At 43.6% G+C, this 17,607-nt stretch overlaps 1 protein-coding gene across 23 annotated transcripts in view; it reads left to right on the top strand.

The window, feature by feature from the left end:
• Ttn (titin) overlaps window positions 1-17,607 on the top strand; it is a 266,326-nt gene that overhangs the window by 216,450 nt on the left and 32,269 nt on the right. For all 23 annotated transcript variants that reach the window (XM_077802977.1, XM_026391974.2, XM_026391969.2 and 20 more), the window contains one exon: window positions 109-17,214. In XM_077802977.1, the coding sequence (XP_077659103.1) occupies window positions 109-17,214 (17,106 nt within the window). The remainder of the gene's footprint in view (window positions 1-108; window positions 17,215-17,607) is intronic.

The raw sequence follows: 17,607 nt of genomic DNA, 5'->3' as shown, positions 1-17,607 counted from the left end.
AGTATTTACCTTTCTCAACCCTGCTCATTGGGGAATTCCAGTATTTTATATAAATTATCCAAAAGCCAAAGTCTTAACATACACTTTTTATCTTTGTTTCTTTTTCAGATCCTCCAGGACCTCCTTCAAATGCGCATGTCACTGATACTACCAAGAAATCTGCTTCTTTAGCATGGGGCAAGCCTCATTATGACGGTGGACTAGAAATCACTGGTTATGTGGTAGAGCATCAAAAAGTAGGAGACGAGGCCTGGATAAAAGACACAACCGGAACTGCCCTCAGAATCACTCAGTTTGTTGTCCCTGACCTTCAGACTAAAGAAAAATACAATTTTAGAATCAGTGCCGTCAATGATGCCGGTGTTGGGGAGCCAGCAGTGATTCCAGATGTTGAAATTGTAGAGCGAGAAATGGCTCCTGATTTCGAACTAGATGCTGAGCTTCGAAGAACACTTGTGGTCAGAGCAGGACTCAGTATTAGAATTTTTGTGCCAATTAAAGGTCGTCCTGCTCCTGAAGTGACATGGACCAAAGATAACATCAACCTAAAGCACCGGGCCAACATTGAAAACACAGAATCATTCACTCTTCTGATCATCCCAGAATGTAACAGATATGACACTGGTAAATTTGTGATGACCATTGAAAACCCCGCTGGGAAGAAAAGTGGCTTTGTTAACGTCAGAGTCTTGGATACACCAGGTCCTGTCCTTAACCTGAGGCCTACAGACATCACGAAGGACAGTGTCACGCTGCACTGGGACCTGCCTCTGATAGATGGGGGCTCACGCATAACAAATTATATTGTGGAGAAACGTGAAGCGACAAGGAAATCTTATTCCACAGTTACCACTAAGTGTCATAAATGCACATATAAAGTTACTGGCTTGTCTGAGGGATGTGAATACTTCTTCAGAGTGATGGCAGAAAATGAATATGGAATTGGAGAGCCAAGAGAAACTACAGAACCCGTAAGAGCCTCCGAAGCACCATCACCCCCAGACAGCCTTAACATTATGGACATAACCAAGAGCACAGTTAGCCTGGCATGGCCCAAACCCAGACATGATGGCGGCAGTAAGATCACTGGCTACGTGATTGAAGCCCAAAGGAAAGGCTCTGACCAGTGGACCCACATCTCGACGGTGAAGGGATTAGAATGTGTGGTGAGAAATCTCACTGAAGGGGAGGAATACACCTTCCAGGTGATGGCGGTGAACAGTGCTGGTAGAAGCGCCCCTCGAGAGAGCAGGCCTGTCATAGTGAAGGAGCAGACGATGCTTCCAGAGTTGGATCTCCGTGGCATCTATCAGAAACTGGTCATTGCCAGAGCTGGTGAAAATATCAAAGTGGAAATTCCAGTGCTCGGCCGACCAAAACCCACAGTTACATGGAAAAAAGGAGACCAGATTCTTAAACAGACACAGAGAGTTAATTTTGAAAATACAGCAACTTCAACCATCTTAAATATCAATGAGTGTGTCAGAAGTGACAGTGGGCCCTATCCACTCACAGCAAAGAACATTGTAGGAGAGGTTGGTGATGTCATCACCATTCAAGTCCACGATATCCCAGGGCCACCAACAGGACCAATCAAATTTGATGAAGTTTCATCTGATTTTGTAACCTTCTCTTGGGACCCACCCGAGAATGATGGAGGAGTACCAATAAGCAACTATGTAGTGGAAATGCGACAGACAGATAGTACTACATGGGTGGAGTTAGCAACCACGGTAATACGGACTACCTATAAAGCCACTCGCCTTACTACTGGAGTGGAGTATCAATTCCGTGTAAAAGCTCAAAACAGATATGGAGTTGGACCGGGCATCACATCAGCATCTATAGTCGCCAACTATCCATTTAAAGTTCCAGGGCCTCCTGGTACCCCTCAGGTTACTGCAGTTACCAAGGATTCAATGACAATTAGCTGGCATGAGCCACTTTCTGATGGTGGAAGCCCCATTTTAGGATATCATGTTGAAAGAAAAGAACGGAATGGTATTCTCTGGCAGACTGTGAGCAAAGCATTAGTACCAGGCAACATTTTCAAATCAACTGGACTTACAGATGGTATTGCTTATGAGTTCCGAGTAATTGCAGAAAACATGGCAGGTAAAAGCAAGCCAAGCAAGCCATCTGAACCAATGCTTGCTCTGGATCCCATTGACCCACCTGGGAAACCAATACCTCTGAATATTACCAGACATGCAGTGACACTTAAATGGGCTAAGCCTGAATATACAGGAGGCTTTAAAATTACTAGCTATATAGTTGAGAAAAGAGACCTTCCTAATGGAAGGTGGCTGAAAGCCAACTTCAGCAACATTTTAGAAAATGAATTTACAGTGAGTGGCCTAACAGAAGATGCTGCATATGAATTCCGTGTGATTGCCAAAAATGCCGCTGGTGCTATTAGCCCACCATCTGAGCCATCCGATGCCATCACATGCAGAGATGACCTTGAAGCACCAAGGATAATGGTGGATGTTAAATTCAAGGACACTGTTATATTAAAAGCAGGTGAAGCATTCAAGCTGGAAGCTGATGTTTCAGGTCGCCCACCACCAACCATGGAATGGACCAAAGATGGAAAGGAGCTTGAAGGCACGGGGAAATTAGAAATAAAGATCGCAGATTTCTCCACTTATCTGGTGAACAAGGATTCATCAAGAAGGGACAGTGGTGCCTATATCCTTACAGCAACAAATCCTGGTGGCTTTGCCAAACACATTTTCAACGTCAAGGTTCTTGATAGACCAGGCCCACCTGAAGGACCTTTAGCTGTATCTGATGTAACATCCGAAAAGTGTGTATTGTCATGGTTGCCTCCACGGGATGATGGAGGTGCCAAAATTGATCATTACATAGTGCAGAAACGTGAAACCAGCAGATTGGCATGGACAAATGTAGCCTCAGAAGTCCAAGTAACAAAACTAAAAGTTACTAAGCTTTTGAAAGGCAATGAATACATATTCCGTGTCATGGCTGTAAATAAATATGGAGTTGGAGAGCCACTTGAATCAGAACCTGTGCTTGCAGTGGATCCTTACGGACCTCCTGATCCACCCAAAAACCCAGAAGTGACAACTATCACTAAAGATTCTATGGTTGTCTGCTGGGGACATCCTGACTCTGATGGTGGAAGTGAAATCATAAATTATATCGTGGAACGGCGTGATAAAGCTGGCCAACGCTGGGTGAAATGCAACAAAAAGACCCTTACTGACTTAAGATACAAAGTGACTGGACTGACAGAAGGACATGAATATGAATTCAGGATTATGGCAGAGAACGCTGCTGGAATTAGTGCGCCAAGTTCTACCAGTCCGTTCTATAAAGCTTGTGACACTGTGTTTAAACCTGGCCCACCAGGTAACCCACGTGTTCTGGATACAAGCAGATCATCCATTTCAATTGCATGGAATAAACCCATTTATGATGGTGGATCAGAAATCACTGGGTATATGGTTGAGATTGCCCTGCCAGAAGAAGATGAATGGCAGATTGTCACGCCACCAGCTGGGCTCAAGGCAACATCTTATACCATCACCAACCTCATAGAGAACCAGGAGTATAAAATCCGAATCTATGCCATGAATTCTGAAGGACTTGGGGAACCAGCCTCGGTTCCTGGAACTCCAAAGGCTGAAGACAGAATGCTGCCCCCAGAGATTGAACTGGACGCTGACCTGCGCAAAGTTGTCACTATAAGAGCCTGCTGCACTCTGAGGCTTTTTGTTCCAATCAAAGGAAGACCTGCACCTGAGGTGAAGTGGACCCGGGAACATGGAGAGTCTTTGGACAAAGCTAGCATTGAATCCACAAGCTCATACACCCTGCTTATTGTTGGAAATGTGAACAGATTTGACAGTGGCAAGTACATACTAACTGTAGAAAACAGCTCGGGCAGTAAGTCTGCATTTGTGAATGTTAGAGTGCTAGATACCCCAGGCCCTCCACAGGATCTGAAGGTAAAGGAGGTCACAAAGACATCCGTCACATTGACATGGGACCCTCCTCTCCTTGATGGAGGCTCAAAAATAAAGAACTACATTGTTGAAAAGAGAGAATCAACAAGAAAAGCATATTCAACTGTTGCAACCAATTGCCATAAGACTTCCTGGAAGGTAGACCAGCTTCAAGAAGGCTGCAGTTACTATTTCAGGGTTCTCGCCGAAAATGAATATGGCATTGGGCTGCCTGCTGAAACCGCAGACTCTGTGAAAGCATCAGAACGACCTCTTCCTCCAGGAAAAATAACTTTGGTGGATGTCACAAGAAACAGCGTGTCACTCTCCTGGGAGAAACCAGAGCATGATGGAGGCAGCCGGATCCTGGGCTACATTGTAGAGATGCAGAGCAAAGGCAGTGACAAATGGGCCACATGTGCCACAGTCAAAGTCACTGAAGCCACTATAACTGGACTGATTCAGGGTGAAGAATACAATTTCCGTGTTTCAGCTCAGAATGAGAAGGGCATCAGTGATCCGAGACAACTGAGTGTGCCAGTGATTGCCAAAGACCTCGTCATCCCACCAGCCTTCAAACTCCTGTTCAACACTTTCACTGTACTGGCAGGTGAAGACCTTAAAGTTGATGTTCCGTTCATTGGACGCCCTACACCAACTGTAACCTGGCATAAAGATGATGTACCACTGAAGCAGACTACTAGAGTAAATGCAGAGAGTACAGAAAATAATACACTACTGGCAATAAAGGAAGCCTGCAGAGAAGACGTTGGACATTACACAGTTAAACTGACTAACTCAGCTGGTGAAGCTACTGAGACCCTTAATGTTATTGTTCTTGACAAACCAGGGCCTCCAACTGGACCAGTTAAAATGGATGAAGTGACAGCTGACAGTATTACTCTTTCCTGGGAACCACCAAAGTATGATGGTGGAAGTTCCATCAATAATTACATTGTAGAGAAACGGGACACTTCCACTACCTCCTGGCAAATTGTGTCAGCCACGGTTGCAAGGACAACAATAAAAGCTTGCAGATTAAAGACCGGGTGTGAATATCAGTTTAGAATTGCTGCTGAAAACAGATATGGAAAGAGCACCTACCTCAATTCAGAGCCCATCATAGCTCAGTATCCATTCAAAGTTCCTGGTCCTCCTGGCACGCCATTTGTCACACTCTCCTCCAAGGACAATATGGAGGTACAATGGAATGAGCCAGTCAGTGATGGAGGAAGCAGAGTCATTGGCTACCATCTAGAACGCAAGGAAAGAAACAGCATCCTCTGGATCAAGTTGAATAAAACACCTATTCCTCAAACCAAGTTTAAGACAACTGGCCTCGAAGAAGGCATTGAATATGAATTCAGAGTCTCTGCAGAGAACATTGTGGGCATCGGCAAGCCAAGTAAACCATCAGAATGCTATGTAGCTCGTGACCCATGTGATCCACCAGGGCGGCCAGAGGCAATCATTGTCACAAGGAATTCTGTAACTCTTCAGTGGAAGAAACCCACCTATGATGGTGGAAGCAAGATCACAGGTTATGTGGTGGAGAAGAAAGAATTGCCTGACGGCAGATGGATGAAAGCCAGTTTTACAAACATCATTGACACCCAGTTTGAAGTAACTGGCCTAGTTGAAGATCACAGATATGAATTCCGAGTGATAGCTCGCAATGCAGCAGGTGTGTTTAGTGAGCCTTCAGAGAGCACAGGGGCAATCACAGCACGAGACGAGGTGGAGCCACCCAGGATAAGTATGGACCCCAAATACAAGGATACAATTGTGGTTCATGCTGGTGAGTCATTTAAGGTTGATGCAGATATCCATGGCAAACCAATACCAACCACTCAATGGATAAAAGGTGATCAGGAGCTTTCAAACACAGCCCGACTAGAAATAAAGAGTACTGACTTTGCCACCAGTCTCAGCGTCAAGGATGCAGTACGTGTTGACAGTGGGAATTACATTTTGAAGGCCAAAAATGTTGCCGGAGAGAGATCTGTCACTGTGAATGTCAAAGTTCTTGATAGGCCAGGACCACCTGAAGGACCTGTTGTTATATCAGGGATTACGGCAGAAAAATGCACACTAGCTTGGAAACCTCCACTTCAGGATGGTGGGAGTGATATCATAAATTATATCGTAGAAAGGAGAGAAACCAGCCGCCTGGTTTGGACTGTGGTTGATGCCAACGTGCAAACTCTCAGTTGCAAGGTTACTAAGCTTCTTGAAGGCAACGAATACATCTTCCGTATAATGGCAGTAAACAAATATGGTGTTGGTGAACCTCTTGAATCTGAGCCATTAATTGCCAAGAATCCATTTGTAGTACCAGATGCACCAAAAGCTCCAGAAGTCACAACAGTGACCAAAGACTCAATGATTGTTGTATGGGAAAGGCCAGCATCTGATGGTGGCAGTGAAATTCTCGGATACGTTCTTGAAAAACGAGACAAGGAGGGCATTAGGTGGACAAGATGCCACAAACGTCTGATTGGGGAGCTGCGCTTGAGAGTAACTGGACTCATAGAAAATCACAACTATGAATTCAGAGTCTCAGCTGAGAATGCTGCTGGACTTAGTGAACCAAGTCCTCCTTCTGCTTACCAAAAAGCTTGTGATCCTATTTACAAACCAGGCCCTCCCAACAACCCCAAAGTCATGGATGTTACCAGATCTTCAGTTTTCCTTTCTTGGAGCAAGCCGATATATGATGGTGGCTGTGAAATCCAAGGATACATTGTTGAGAAATGTGACGTGAGTGTTGGTGAATGGACAATGTGCACCCCGCCAACTGGAATTAATAAAACAAACTTAGAGGTAGAGAAGTTACAGGAAAAGCATGAATACAACTTCCGCATTTGTGCCATTAATAAAGCTGGAGTTGGTGAACATGCTGATGTCCCTGGGCCTGTAATTGTTGAAGAAAAACTGGAAGCACCAGACATCGATCTTGACATGGAACTAAGGAAAATTATAAATATAAGGGCAGGTGGCTCTTTAAGGTTATTTGTTCCCATAAGAGGCCGTCCCACTCCAGAAGTGAAATGGGGAAAGGTGGATGGTGAAATCCGAGATGCAGCTATAATTGATGTCACTAGCAGTTTCACCTCGCTTGTTCTTGACAATGTCAATCGATACGATAGTGGAAAATATACTCTCACATTAGAAAACAGCAGTGGAACAAAGTCTGCCTTTGTTACTGTGAGAGTCCTGGATACACCAAGTCCACCTGTTAACCTGAAAGTCACGGAAATCACCAAAGACTCAGTATCAATTACATGGGAACCTCCTTTGTTGGATGGGGGATCCAAAATTAAAAATTACATCGTTGAGAAACGCGAAGCCACAAGAAAATCATATGCTGCTGTTGTCACGAATTGCCACAAGACTTCTTGGAAAATTGATCAACTCCAAGAAGGTTGCAGTTATTACTTTAGAGTCACAGCTGAGAATGAGTATGGTATCGGCCTACCTGCCCGCACAGCTGACCCAATTAAGGTTGCAGAAGTTCCACAACCTCCAGGAAAAATAACTGTGGATGATGTCACCAGAAATAGTGTCTCTCTGAGTTGGACAAAGCCTGAACATGATGGTGGCAGTAAAATCATTCAGTATATTGTGGAAATGCAAGCTAAACACAGTGAGAAGTGGTCAGAGTGTGCTCGAGTAAAGTCCCTTGAAGCAGTAATTACCAACCTAACTCAGGGAGAAGAATATCTTTTTAGAGTCATTGCTGTAAATGAAAAGGGGAGAAGTGATCCTAGGTCCCTTGCAGTTCCAATAGTTGCCAAAGATCTGGTCATCGAGCCAGATGTAAGACCTGCATTCAACAGTTACAGCATACAGGTTGGCCAAGATTTGAAAATAGAAGTACCAATTTCTGGACGTCCTAAACCAACCATCACCTGGACTAAAGATGGTCTTCCCCTGAAGCAGACCACAAGAGTCAATGTTACCGATTCACTTGACCTCACCACACTCAGTATTAAAGAGACTCATAAGGATGACAGTGGACAATATGGAATCACAGTTGCCAATGTTGTTGGCCAGAAAACAGCATCCATCGAAATTATCACTCTAGATAAACCTGATCCTCCAAAAGGACCTGTTAAATTTGATGAAGTCAGTGCTGAGAGTATTACCTTATCCTGGAACCCTCCAGTATACACAGGAGGCTGCCAAATTACTAACTACATTGTTCATAAGAGAGATACAACCACCACAGTATGGGATGTTGTTTCTGCTACTGTTGCTAGAACTACTCTCAAAGTAACCAAACTGAAAACTGGTACAGAATACCAATTCAGAATATTTGCTGAAAACAGATATGGACAAAGCTTTGCCTTGGAGTCTGATCCAATTGTAGCTCAATATCCCTACAAAGAACCCGGTCCTCCAGGCACACCATTCGTCACAGCCATTTCCAAAGACTCTATGGTTGTACAGTGGCATGAACCAATCAATAATGGTGGAAGCCCAGTCATAGGTTACCACCTTGAGAGAAAAGAAAGGAATAGTATTTTGTGGACAAAAGTCAACAAAAGTATTATCCATGATACCCAATTTAAAGCACTGAATCTTGAAGAAGGCATTGAATATGAATTCAGAGTTTATGCTGAAAATATCGTTGGCGTAGGCAAAGCAAGCAAGAATTCTGAATGCTACGTAGCCCGAGATCCCTGTGACCCACCAGGAACACCAGAAGCAATAATTGTTAAAAGAAATGAAATCACTTTACAGTGGACCAAACCTGTATATGATGGCGGAAGTATGATTACGGGCTACATTGTAGAGAAGCGTGATTTACCTGAGGGCCGCTGGATGAAAGCCAGCTTCACCAATGTCATTGAAACTCAATTTACTGTGTCAGGTCTTACTGAAGATCAAAGATATGAATTCAGAGTCATTGCAAAGAATGCAGCCGGTGCCATAAGTAAACCCTCTGACAGTACTGGACCAATCACTGCCAAGGATGAGGTTGAGCTCCCAAGAATTTCAATGGATCCAAAATTCAGAGATACAATAGTGGTGAATGCTGGAGAAACATTCAGGCTTGAGGCTGATGTCCATGGAAAGCCCCTACCTACTATTGAGTGGTTAAGAGGAGATAAGGAAATTGAAGAATCTGCTAGATGTGAAATAAAGAACACAGATTTTAAGGCTTTACTTATTATAAAGGATGCCATTAGAATTGATGGTGGACAGTATATTCTAAGAGCCTCCAATGTTGCAGGTTCTAAGTCATTCCCAGTAAACGTGAAAGTGTTAGATAGACCAGGACCTCCAGAAGGGCCAGTTCAGGTTACCGGAGTCACTTCAGAAAAATGCACTTTAACATGGTCTCCACCACTTCAAGATGGTGGCAGTGACATTTCTCACTATGTTGTTGAAAAGCGAGAAACCAGCCGACTAGCATGGACTGTTGTTGCTTCAGAAGTTGTGACTAATTCTCTGAAAGTTACCAAACTGTTAGAAGGGAATGAATATATTTTCCGTATAATGGCTGTCAACAAATATGGTGTTGGAGAGCCTTTGGAATCTGCACCGGTACTAATGAAAAACCCATTTGTGCTTCCTGGTCCACCCAAAAACCTTGAAGTTACAAACATTGCCAAGGACTCCATGACAGTCTGTTGGAACCGTCCAGATAGCGATGGTGGAAGTGAGATCATTGGTTACATTGTAGAGAAACGAGACAGAAGTGGCATTAGGTGGATAAAATGTAATAAACGCCGCATCACAGATCTGCGTCTGAGAGTAACAGGCTTAACAGAAGACCACGAGTATGAATTCAGAGTCTCTGCAGAAAATGCTGCTGGAGTTGGAGAACCTAGTCCAGCTACAGTGTATTATAAGGCCTGTGATCCTGTGTTCAAACCAGGCCCACCCACCAATGCACACGTTGTAGACACCACTAAAAACTCAATCACACTTGCTTGGGGCAAACCCATCTATGATGGTGGCAGTGAGATCCTGGGATATGTCATAGAAATTTGTAAAGCAGATGAGGAAGAATGGCAAATAGTCACTCCACAGACTGGCCTGAGAGTCACACGATTTGAAATTTCAAAACTCATTGAACATCAAGAATACAAAATACGAGTCTGTGCCCTCAACAAAGTTGGTCTAGGTGAGGCTGCATCAGTTCCTGGGACTGTGAAACCAGAAGATAAACTTGAAGCCCCTGAACTTGACATTGACTCTGAGTTAAGGAAAGGAATCGTGGTAAGAGCTGGTGGATCTGCCAGAATTCACATTCCATTCAAAGGTCGTCCAACACCTGAGATCACCTGGTCTCGAGAGGAAGGTGAATTCACAGATAAGGTCCAAATTGAAAAGGGAGTAAACTATACCCAACTATCAATCGAAAATTGTGACAGAAATGATGCTGGCAAATACATTCTCAAGTTGGAAAACAGCAGCGGATCGAAGTCTGCTTTTGTAACTGTGAAAGTTCTCGACACCCCAGGACCACCACAGAATTTGACGGTCAAAGAAGTAAGAAAAGATTCTGTCCTACTGGTATGGGAACCGCCCATCATTGATGGGGGAGCAAAGGTCAAGAACTATGTGATTGACAAACGTGAGTCAACCAGAAAAGCGTATGCTAATGTGAGTAGTAAATGCAGCAAAACAAGTTTCAAAGTTGAGAATCTTACAGAAGGAGCCATTTATTACTTTAGAGTCATGGCTGAGAATGAATTTGGAGTTGGCGTTCCAGTGGAAACTTTGGATGCCGTGAAAGCTTCTGAACCTCCTTCCCCACCAGGAAAGGTTACACTCACTGATGTGTCCCAGACCAGTGCATCACTTATGTGGGAGAAACCGGATCATGATGGTGGTAGCAGAATCCTGGGGTATGTTGTTGAAATGCAGCCCAAAGGAACTGAAAAATGGAGCACTGTGGCTGAATCCAAAGTCTGTAATGCAGTTGTTACTGGTTTGAGTTCCGGACAAGAATATCAGTTCCGGGTCAAGGCTTACAATGAGAAAGGAAAAAGTGATCCGAGAGTGCTTGGTGTTCCTGTCATAGCCAAGGACTTGACTATACAACCTAGTTTTAAGTTACCATTTAACACATATAGTGTCCAAGCTGGAGAAGATCTTAAAATAGAAATTCCAGTTATAGGCCGACCAAGACCTAAAATATCTTGGGTCAAAGATGGTGAGCCTCTGAAGCAGACAACAAGAGTAAATGTTGAAGAAACGGCTACTTCCACTATTTTGCACATTAAAGAAAGTAGCAAAGATGACTTTGGAAAATATACCATAACGGCAACAAATAGCGCAGGCACAGCAACAGAAAATCTCAGCATTATTGTTTTGGAAAAGCCTGGACCTCCAGTTGGACCAGTGAGGTTTGATGAAGTTAGTGCGGACTTCGTGGTCATATCTTGGGAACCTCCAGCCTACACTGGTGGCTGCCAAATAAGCAACTATATCGTAGAGAAGAGAGATACAACCACCACCACTTGGCACATGGTATCGGCCACTGTCGCAAGAACAACAATTAAAGTAACCAAACTGAAAACAGGCACTGAGTACCAGTTTAGAATTTTTGCTGAAAACAGGTATGGAAAAAGTGCCCCTCTGGATTCCAAACCAATTATTGTACAATATCCATTTAAAGAACCTGGACCACCAGGAACGCCTTTTGTGACATCAATCTCAAAAGATCAAATGATTGTGCAATGGCACGAGCCAGTTAATGATGGAGGCAGCAAAGTTATCGGCTACCATCTTGAACAGAAGGAAAAGAACAGCATTTTATGGGTCAAGTTAAATAAAACTCCCATTCAAGACACCAAATTCAAGACAACTGGGCTTGATGAAGGCCTTGAATATGAGTTCAAAGTTTCTGCTGAAAATATTGTTGGCATTGGCAAGCCTAGCAAAGTGTCCGAATGCTTTGTTGCTCGTGACCCATGTGACCCGCCTGGTCGTCCTGAAGCCATTGTTATCACAAGAAACAATGTCACCCTGAAATGGAAGAAACCTGCCTATGATGGAGGCAGCAAAATAACAGGTTATATCGTAGAAAAGAAAGATCTACCTGATGGCCGTTGGATGAAAGCCAGCTTTACCAATGTCCTAGAAACTGAATTTACAGTGAGTGGACTTGTAGAAGACCAAAGATATGAATTTAGAGTTATTGCAAGAAATGCAGCTGGCAATTTCAGTGAACCATCTGAAAGTAGTGGTGCCATTACTGCAAGAGATGAAATTGACGCACCAAATGCCTCTCTGGATCCCAAATATAAAGACGTCATTGTTGTTCATGCAGGAGAGACGTTTGTTCTTGAGGCTGATATCCGTGGCAAACCAATACCTGATATTGTTTGGTTGAAAGATGGAAAAGAACTTGAAGAAACAGCTGCTAGGATGGAAATTAAATCTACCATTCAGAAAACCACTCTTGTTGTCAAAGATTGTATACGGGCTGATGGAGGTCAATATGTTCTGAAACTTAGCAATGTTGGTGGTACTAAGTCTATACCAATCACAGTAAAGGTACTTGACAGGCCAGGACCTCCGGAAGGGCCTCTGAAAGTTTCTGGAGTTACTGCAGAAAAATGTTACCTGGCATGGAACCCACCTTTACAAGATGGTGGTGCTAGTATTTCTCATTACATCATTGAAAAGAGAGAGACAAGCAGACTCTCCTGGACCCAGGTTTCAACAGAGGTACAGGCTCTTAACTACAAAGTCACTAAACTTCTTCCTGGTAATGAGTACATTTTCCGTGTCATGGCCGTGAATAAATATGGAATTGGAGAGCCCCTGGAATCTGAACCTGTTATAGCCTGTAATCCTTACAAGCGGCCTGGTCCTCCTTCAACACCTGAAGCCTCAGCAATCGCCAAAGATTCTATGGTAGTAACCTGGGCCCGCCCAGTGGACGATGGGGGTGCTGAAATCGAGGGCTACATTCTTGAAAAACGAGATAAGGAAGGCATTAGATGGACCAAGTGCAACAAGAAAACACTGACTGATCTCCGGTTCAGGGTAACTGGCCTTACCGAAGGCCACTCCTATGAATTCAGAGTGGCTGCTGAAAATGCAGCTGGTGTGGGTGAGCCTAGTGAGCCATCTGTGTTCTACCGGGCGTGTGACACCTTGTATCCACCAGGTCCACCAAGCAATCCAAAAGTGACAGACACTTCCAGATCTTCTGTGTCCCTAGCATGGAATAAGCCAATTTATGATGGCGGGGCACCTGTGAAAGGCTATGTTGTTGAGGTCAAAGAAGCCACTGCTGATGAATGGACAACGTGCACACCTCCAACAGGATTACAAGGGAAGCAGTTCACAGTGACCAAACTTAAAGAAAATACTGAATATAACTTCCGGATCTGCGCCTTCAATTCTGAAGGGGTTGGTGAACCTGCAACTATCCCTGGTTCGGTGGTTGCTAAGGAAAGGGCAGAGCCACCAGAAATAGAACTTGATGCTGACCTGAGAAAGGTGGTCGTTCTACGCGCAAGTGCTACTTTACGCTTATTCGTCACTATCAAAGGTCGACCAGAACCAGAAGTCAAGTGGGAAAAGGCAGAAGGCATTCTCACTGAGAGGGCCCAGATCGAGGTGACCAGCTCCTACACAATGTTGGTGATTGATAATGTGACCAGATTTGACAGTGGTCGGTATAATCTGACATTAGAAAACAACAGTGGCTCCAAAACAGCTTTTGTGAATGTCAGAGTTCTTGACTCACCAAGTGCCCCTGTGAATTTGACTGTAAGAGAGGTAAAGAAAGAATCGGTGACTTTAGCCTGGGAACCACCACTTATTGATGGAGGAGCTAAGATCACAAACTACATCGTTGAAAAGCGAGAAACTACAAGAAAAGCCTATGCTACTATCACCAACAATTGCACTAAGAACACCTTTAAAATTGAAAATCTACAAGAAGGATGTTCTTACTACTTCCGCGTCTTGGCTTGCAATGAATACGGGATTGGTTTGCCAGCTGAAACAACTGAGCCCGTGAAAGTGTCCGAACCACCCCTCCCACCTGGAAGAGTGACCCTTGTCGATGTGACCCGGAACACAGCTACAATTAAGTGGGAGAAACCAGAAAGCGATGGTGGCAGCAAAATTACTGGTTATGTAGTCGAGATGCAGACTAAAGGCAGTGAAAAGTGGAGCACTTGCACACAAGTTAAGACCCTAGAAGCAACTATATCTGGCCTGACGGCTGGAGAAGAATATGTCTTCAGAGTATCTGCAGTAAATGAAAAAGGACGAAGTGACCCCAGGCAACTTGGAGTGCCTGTAATTGCAAGGGATATCGAAATAAAACCTTCAGTAGAGCTTCCCTTCCATACTTTCAATGTAAAGGCTAAAGACCAGCTCAAGATTGATGTGCCATTCAAAGGAAGACCTCAAGCTACTATAAGCTGGAAAAAAGATGGTCAGACTCTCAGAGAGACAACTAGAGTCAACGTTTCCTCTTCAAAGACTGTAACAACACTAACTATTAATGAGGCTTCAAGGGAAGATGTTGGAACTTACGAACTCTGTGTTTCAAACAGTGCTGGGTCCATAACAGTTCCTATTACTGTAATTGTCCTCGACAGACCAGGGCCTCCAGGACCTATACATATTGATGAGGTTAGTTGTGACAATGTCACCATTTCTTGGAATCCTCCAGAATATGACGGCGGCTGCCAGATTAGCAATTACATTGTTGAGAAGAGAGAAACCACTTCTACAACATGGCATGTGGTTTCACAGGCAGTTGCAAGAACATCCATTAAAATAGTTCGTCTAACAACAGGAAGTGAGTATCAGTTCCGTGTTTGTGCAGAAAACCGATACGGGAAGAGTTCCTACAGTGAATCTTCAGCTGTTGTTGCAGAGTATCCATTTAGCCCCCCAGGTCCTCCTGGTACTCCTAAAGTTGTGCATGCCACAAAATCTACCATGATTGTTAGCTGGCAAGTGCCAGTTAACGATGGGGGAAGTCAAGTAATCGGCTATCACCTTGAGTATAAAGAAAGAAGCAGCATTCTTTGGTCCAAAGCCAATAAAACCCTCATTGCCGACACTCAAATGAAAGTCTCCGGTCTTGATGAAGGACTGATGTATGAGTATCGGGTATATGCTGAGAATATTGCTGGAATTGGTAAATGCAGTAAATCTTGTGAACCAGTCCCTGCCAGAGATCCTTGTGACCCTCCTGGACAACCTGAAGTCACAAATATCACAAGAAAATCAGTGTCACTTAAATGGGCTAAACCACACTATGATGGTGGAGCTAAGATCACAGGATATATTGTTGAACGTAGAGAACTACCAGATGGCCGGTGGCTGAAGTGCAACTTTACCAACGTACAAGAAACATATTTTGAAGTAACTGAACTTACTGAAGATCAGCGTTACGAGTTCCGGGTTTTTGCAAGGAATGCTGCCGACTCCATTAGTGAACCCTCTGAATCCACTGGACCTATAACAGTTAAAGATGATGTGGAAGCTCCAAGAATTATGATGGACGTCAAGTTCCGAGATGTCATTGTTGTCAAAGCTGGAGAAGTCCTTAAGATAAATGCAGACATTGCAGGGCGACCTCTGCCAGTAGTCTCTTGGGCCAAGGATGGCATAGAAATTGAAGAAAGAGCAAGAACAGAAATTGTCTCAACAGACTTTACTACCTCATTAACAGTTAAAGACTGTGTAAGACGAGACAGTGGTCAGTATGTACTAACACTGAAGAATGTTGCAGGAACTCGGTCTATGACAATTAATTGCAAAGTACTTGATAAGCCTGGTCCACCAGCAGGGCCACTTGAAATAAATGGCCTTACTTCTGAAAAGTGCTCTCTTTCCTGGGGACGTCCGCAAGAAGATGGTGGTGCAGACATCGACTATTACATTGTAGAAAAGCGTGAAACAAGCCGCCTTGCATGGACAATATGTGAAGGAGAGTTAAGAACAACATCTTGTAAAGTGACCAAATTACTGAAAGGCAATGAATATATATTTAGAGTAACAGGTGTTAATAAATACGGGGTTGGTGAGTCCCTGGAGAGTATAGCTGTAAAGGCACTAGATCCATTTACAGTTCCAAGTCCACCCACATCTTTGGAAATTACCTCTGTGACAAAAGATTCCATGACACTTTGCTGGTCAAGACCCGAGAGTGATGGAGGCAGTGAAATCTCTGGATACATAATCGAAAGGCGAGAGAAAAACAGCCTACGATGGGTGCGGGTAAACAAAAAGCCAGTTTATGATCTGAGAGTGAAATCAACAGGACTTCGGGAAGGGTGTGAATATGAATATAGGGTTTATGCAGAAAATGCTGCTGGCCTAAGTCTTCCAAGTGATGCTTCTCCCTTAGTTCGGGCAGAAGATCCAGCATTCTTACCGTCTCCTCCATCCAAACCCAAAATTGTGGACTCAGGCAAGACATCTATAACTATTGGCTGGGTTAAGCCCTTGTTTGACGGTGGGGCCCCAATAATTGGATACACTGTAGAATACAAAAAATCTGATGAAACAGACTGGAAAACTGCCATTCAGAGCTTAAGAGGCACTGAATACACACTAAGTGGACTAACAACCGGAGCTGAATATGTTTTCAGAGTAAGATCTATCAATAAGATTGGTGCCAGTGATCCCAGCGAAAGTTCCGACCCCCAGATAGCAAAGGAAAGAGAAGAAGAACCTGTATTTGATCTGGACACTGAAATGAGGAAGACTTTGACTGTCAAGGCTGGTTCCTCATTTACCATGACTGTGCCTTTCAGAGGAAGACCAGTACCCAGCGTCTCCTGGAGTAAGCCAGACACTGACCTCCGCACTAGAGCATATATTGATTCCACAGACACTCGTACATCGCTTACCATTGAAAAAGCCAACAGAAATGATTCTGGAAAATACACATTAACGATTCAGAATATGTTAAGTGCTGCTTCATTGACCTTTGTTGTCAAAGTCTTAGATTCTCCAGGTCCTCCAGCCAATGTTAATGTACATGATGTAACCAAAGAGACTGCAGTGTTATCCTGGGATGTTCCTGAAAACGATGGTGGAGCACCAGTGAAAAACTACCACATAGAAAAACGTGAGGCCAGCAAGAAAGCATGGGTCTCTGTCACCAACAACTGTAACCGCCTCTCCTACAAGGTCACCAACTTACAAGAAGGAGCTGTTTACTACTTCAGAGTCGCTGGAGAAAATGAGTTTGGTGTGGGTGCACCGGCTGAAACAAAGGAAGGAGTCAAAATAACAGGTATGTCTTAAGAAGGAAAATCTATATACCTGCATTCAATTTGTTAGAATAGTGTGGCTCATTCTACTTAGTCATTGCTTAAATGGTTTTGGTTCATACCATAAACTATTCATTCTATAGCACAAAATAAAAATCTCTAATAGAGAAAACTTTTGTTTACTTAAATGTTCAAAAAAATTACATATCTAGAAATTCAAAGTGTTGAATTTAAGTAAAATTAAATTTAACTGCATACACACACACACAAACATAGACTGTGTGTATGTATTCAGAAACTGGCAGAAACTGGATGATGACATTCCTAACTTTCTTAGGAAATTAGATTTTTTTTTTTTGGTACCAAGACACTCCACCATTTGAGCCACATCCCCAACGCTATTTTGTATTTTATTT

The sequence above is a fragment of the Urocitellus parryii genome, chromosome 1, assembly GCF_045843805.1.
Source record: "Urocitellus parryii isolate mUroPar1 chromosome 1, mUroPar1.hap1, whole genome shotgun sequence".
Taxonomy (NCBI): Eukaryota; Metazoa; Chordata; class Mammalia; order Rodentia; family Sciuridae; genus Urocitellus; species Urocitellus parryii.
This window is presented reverse-complemented; position numbering and strand designations above follow the sequence as displayed.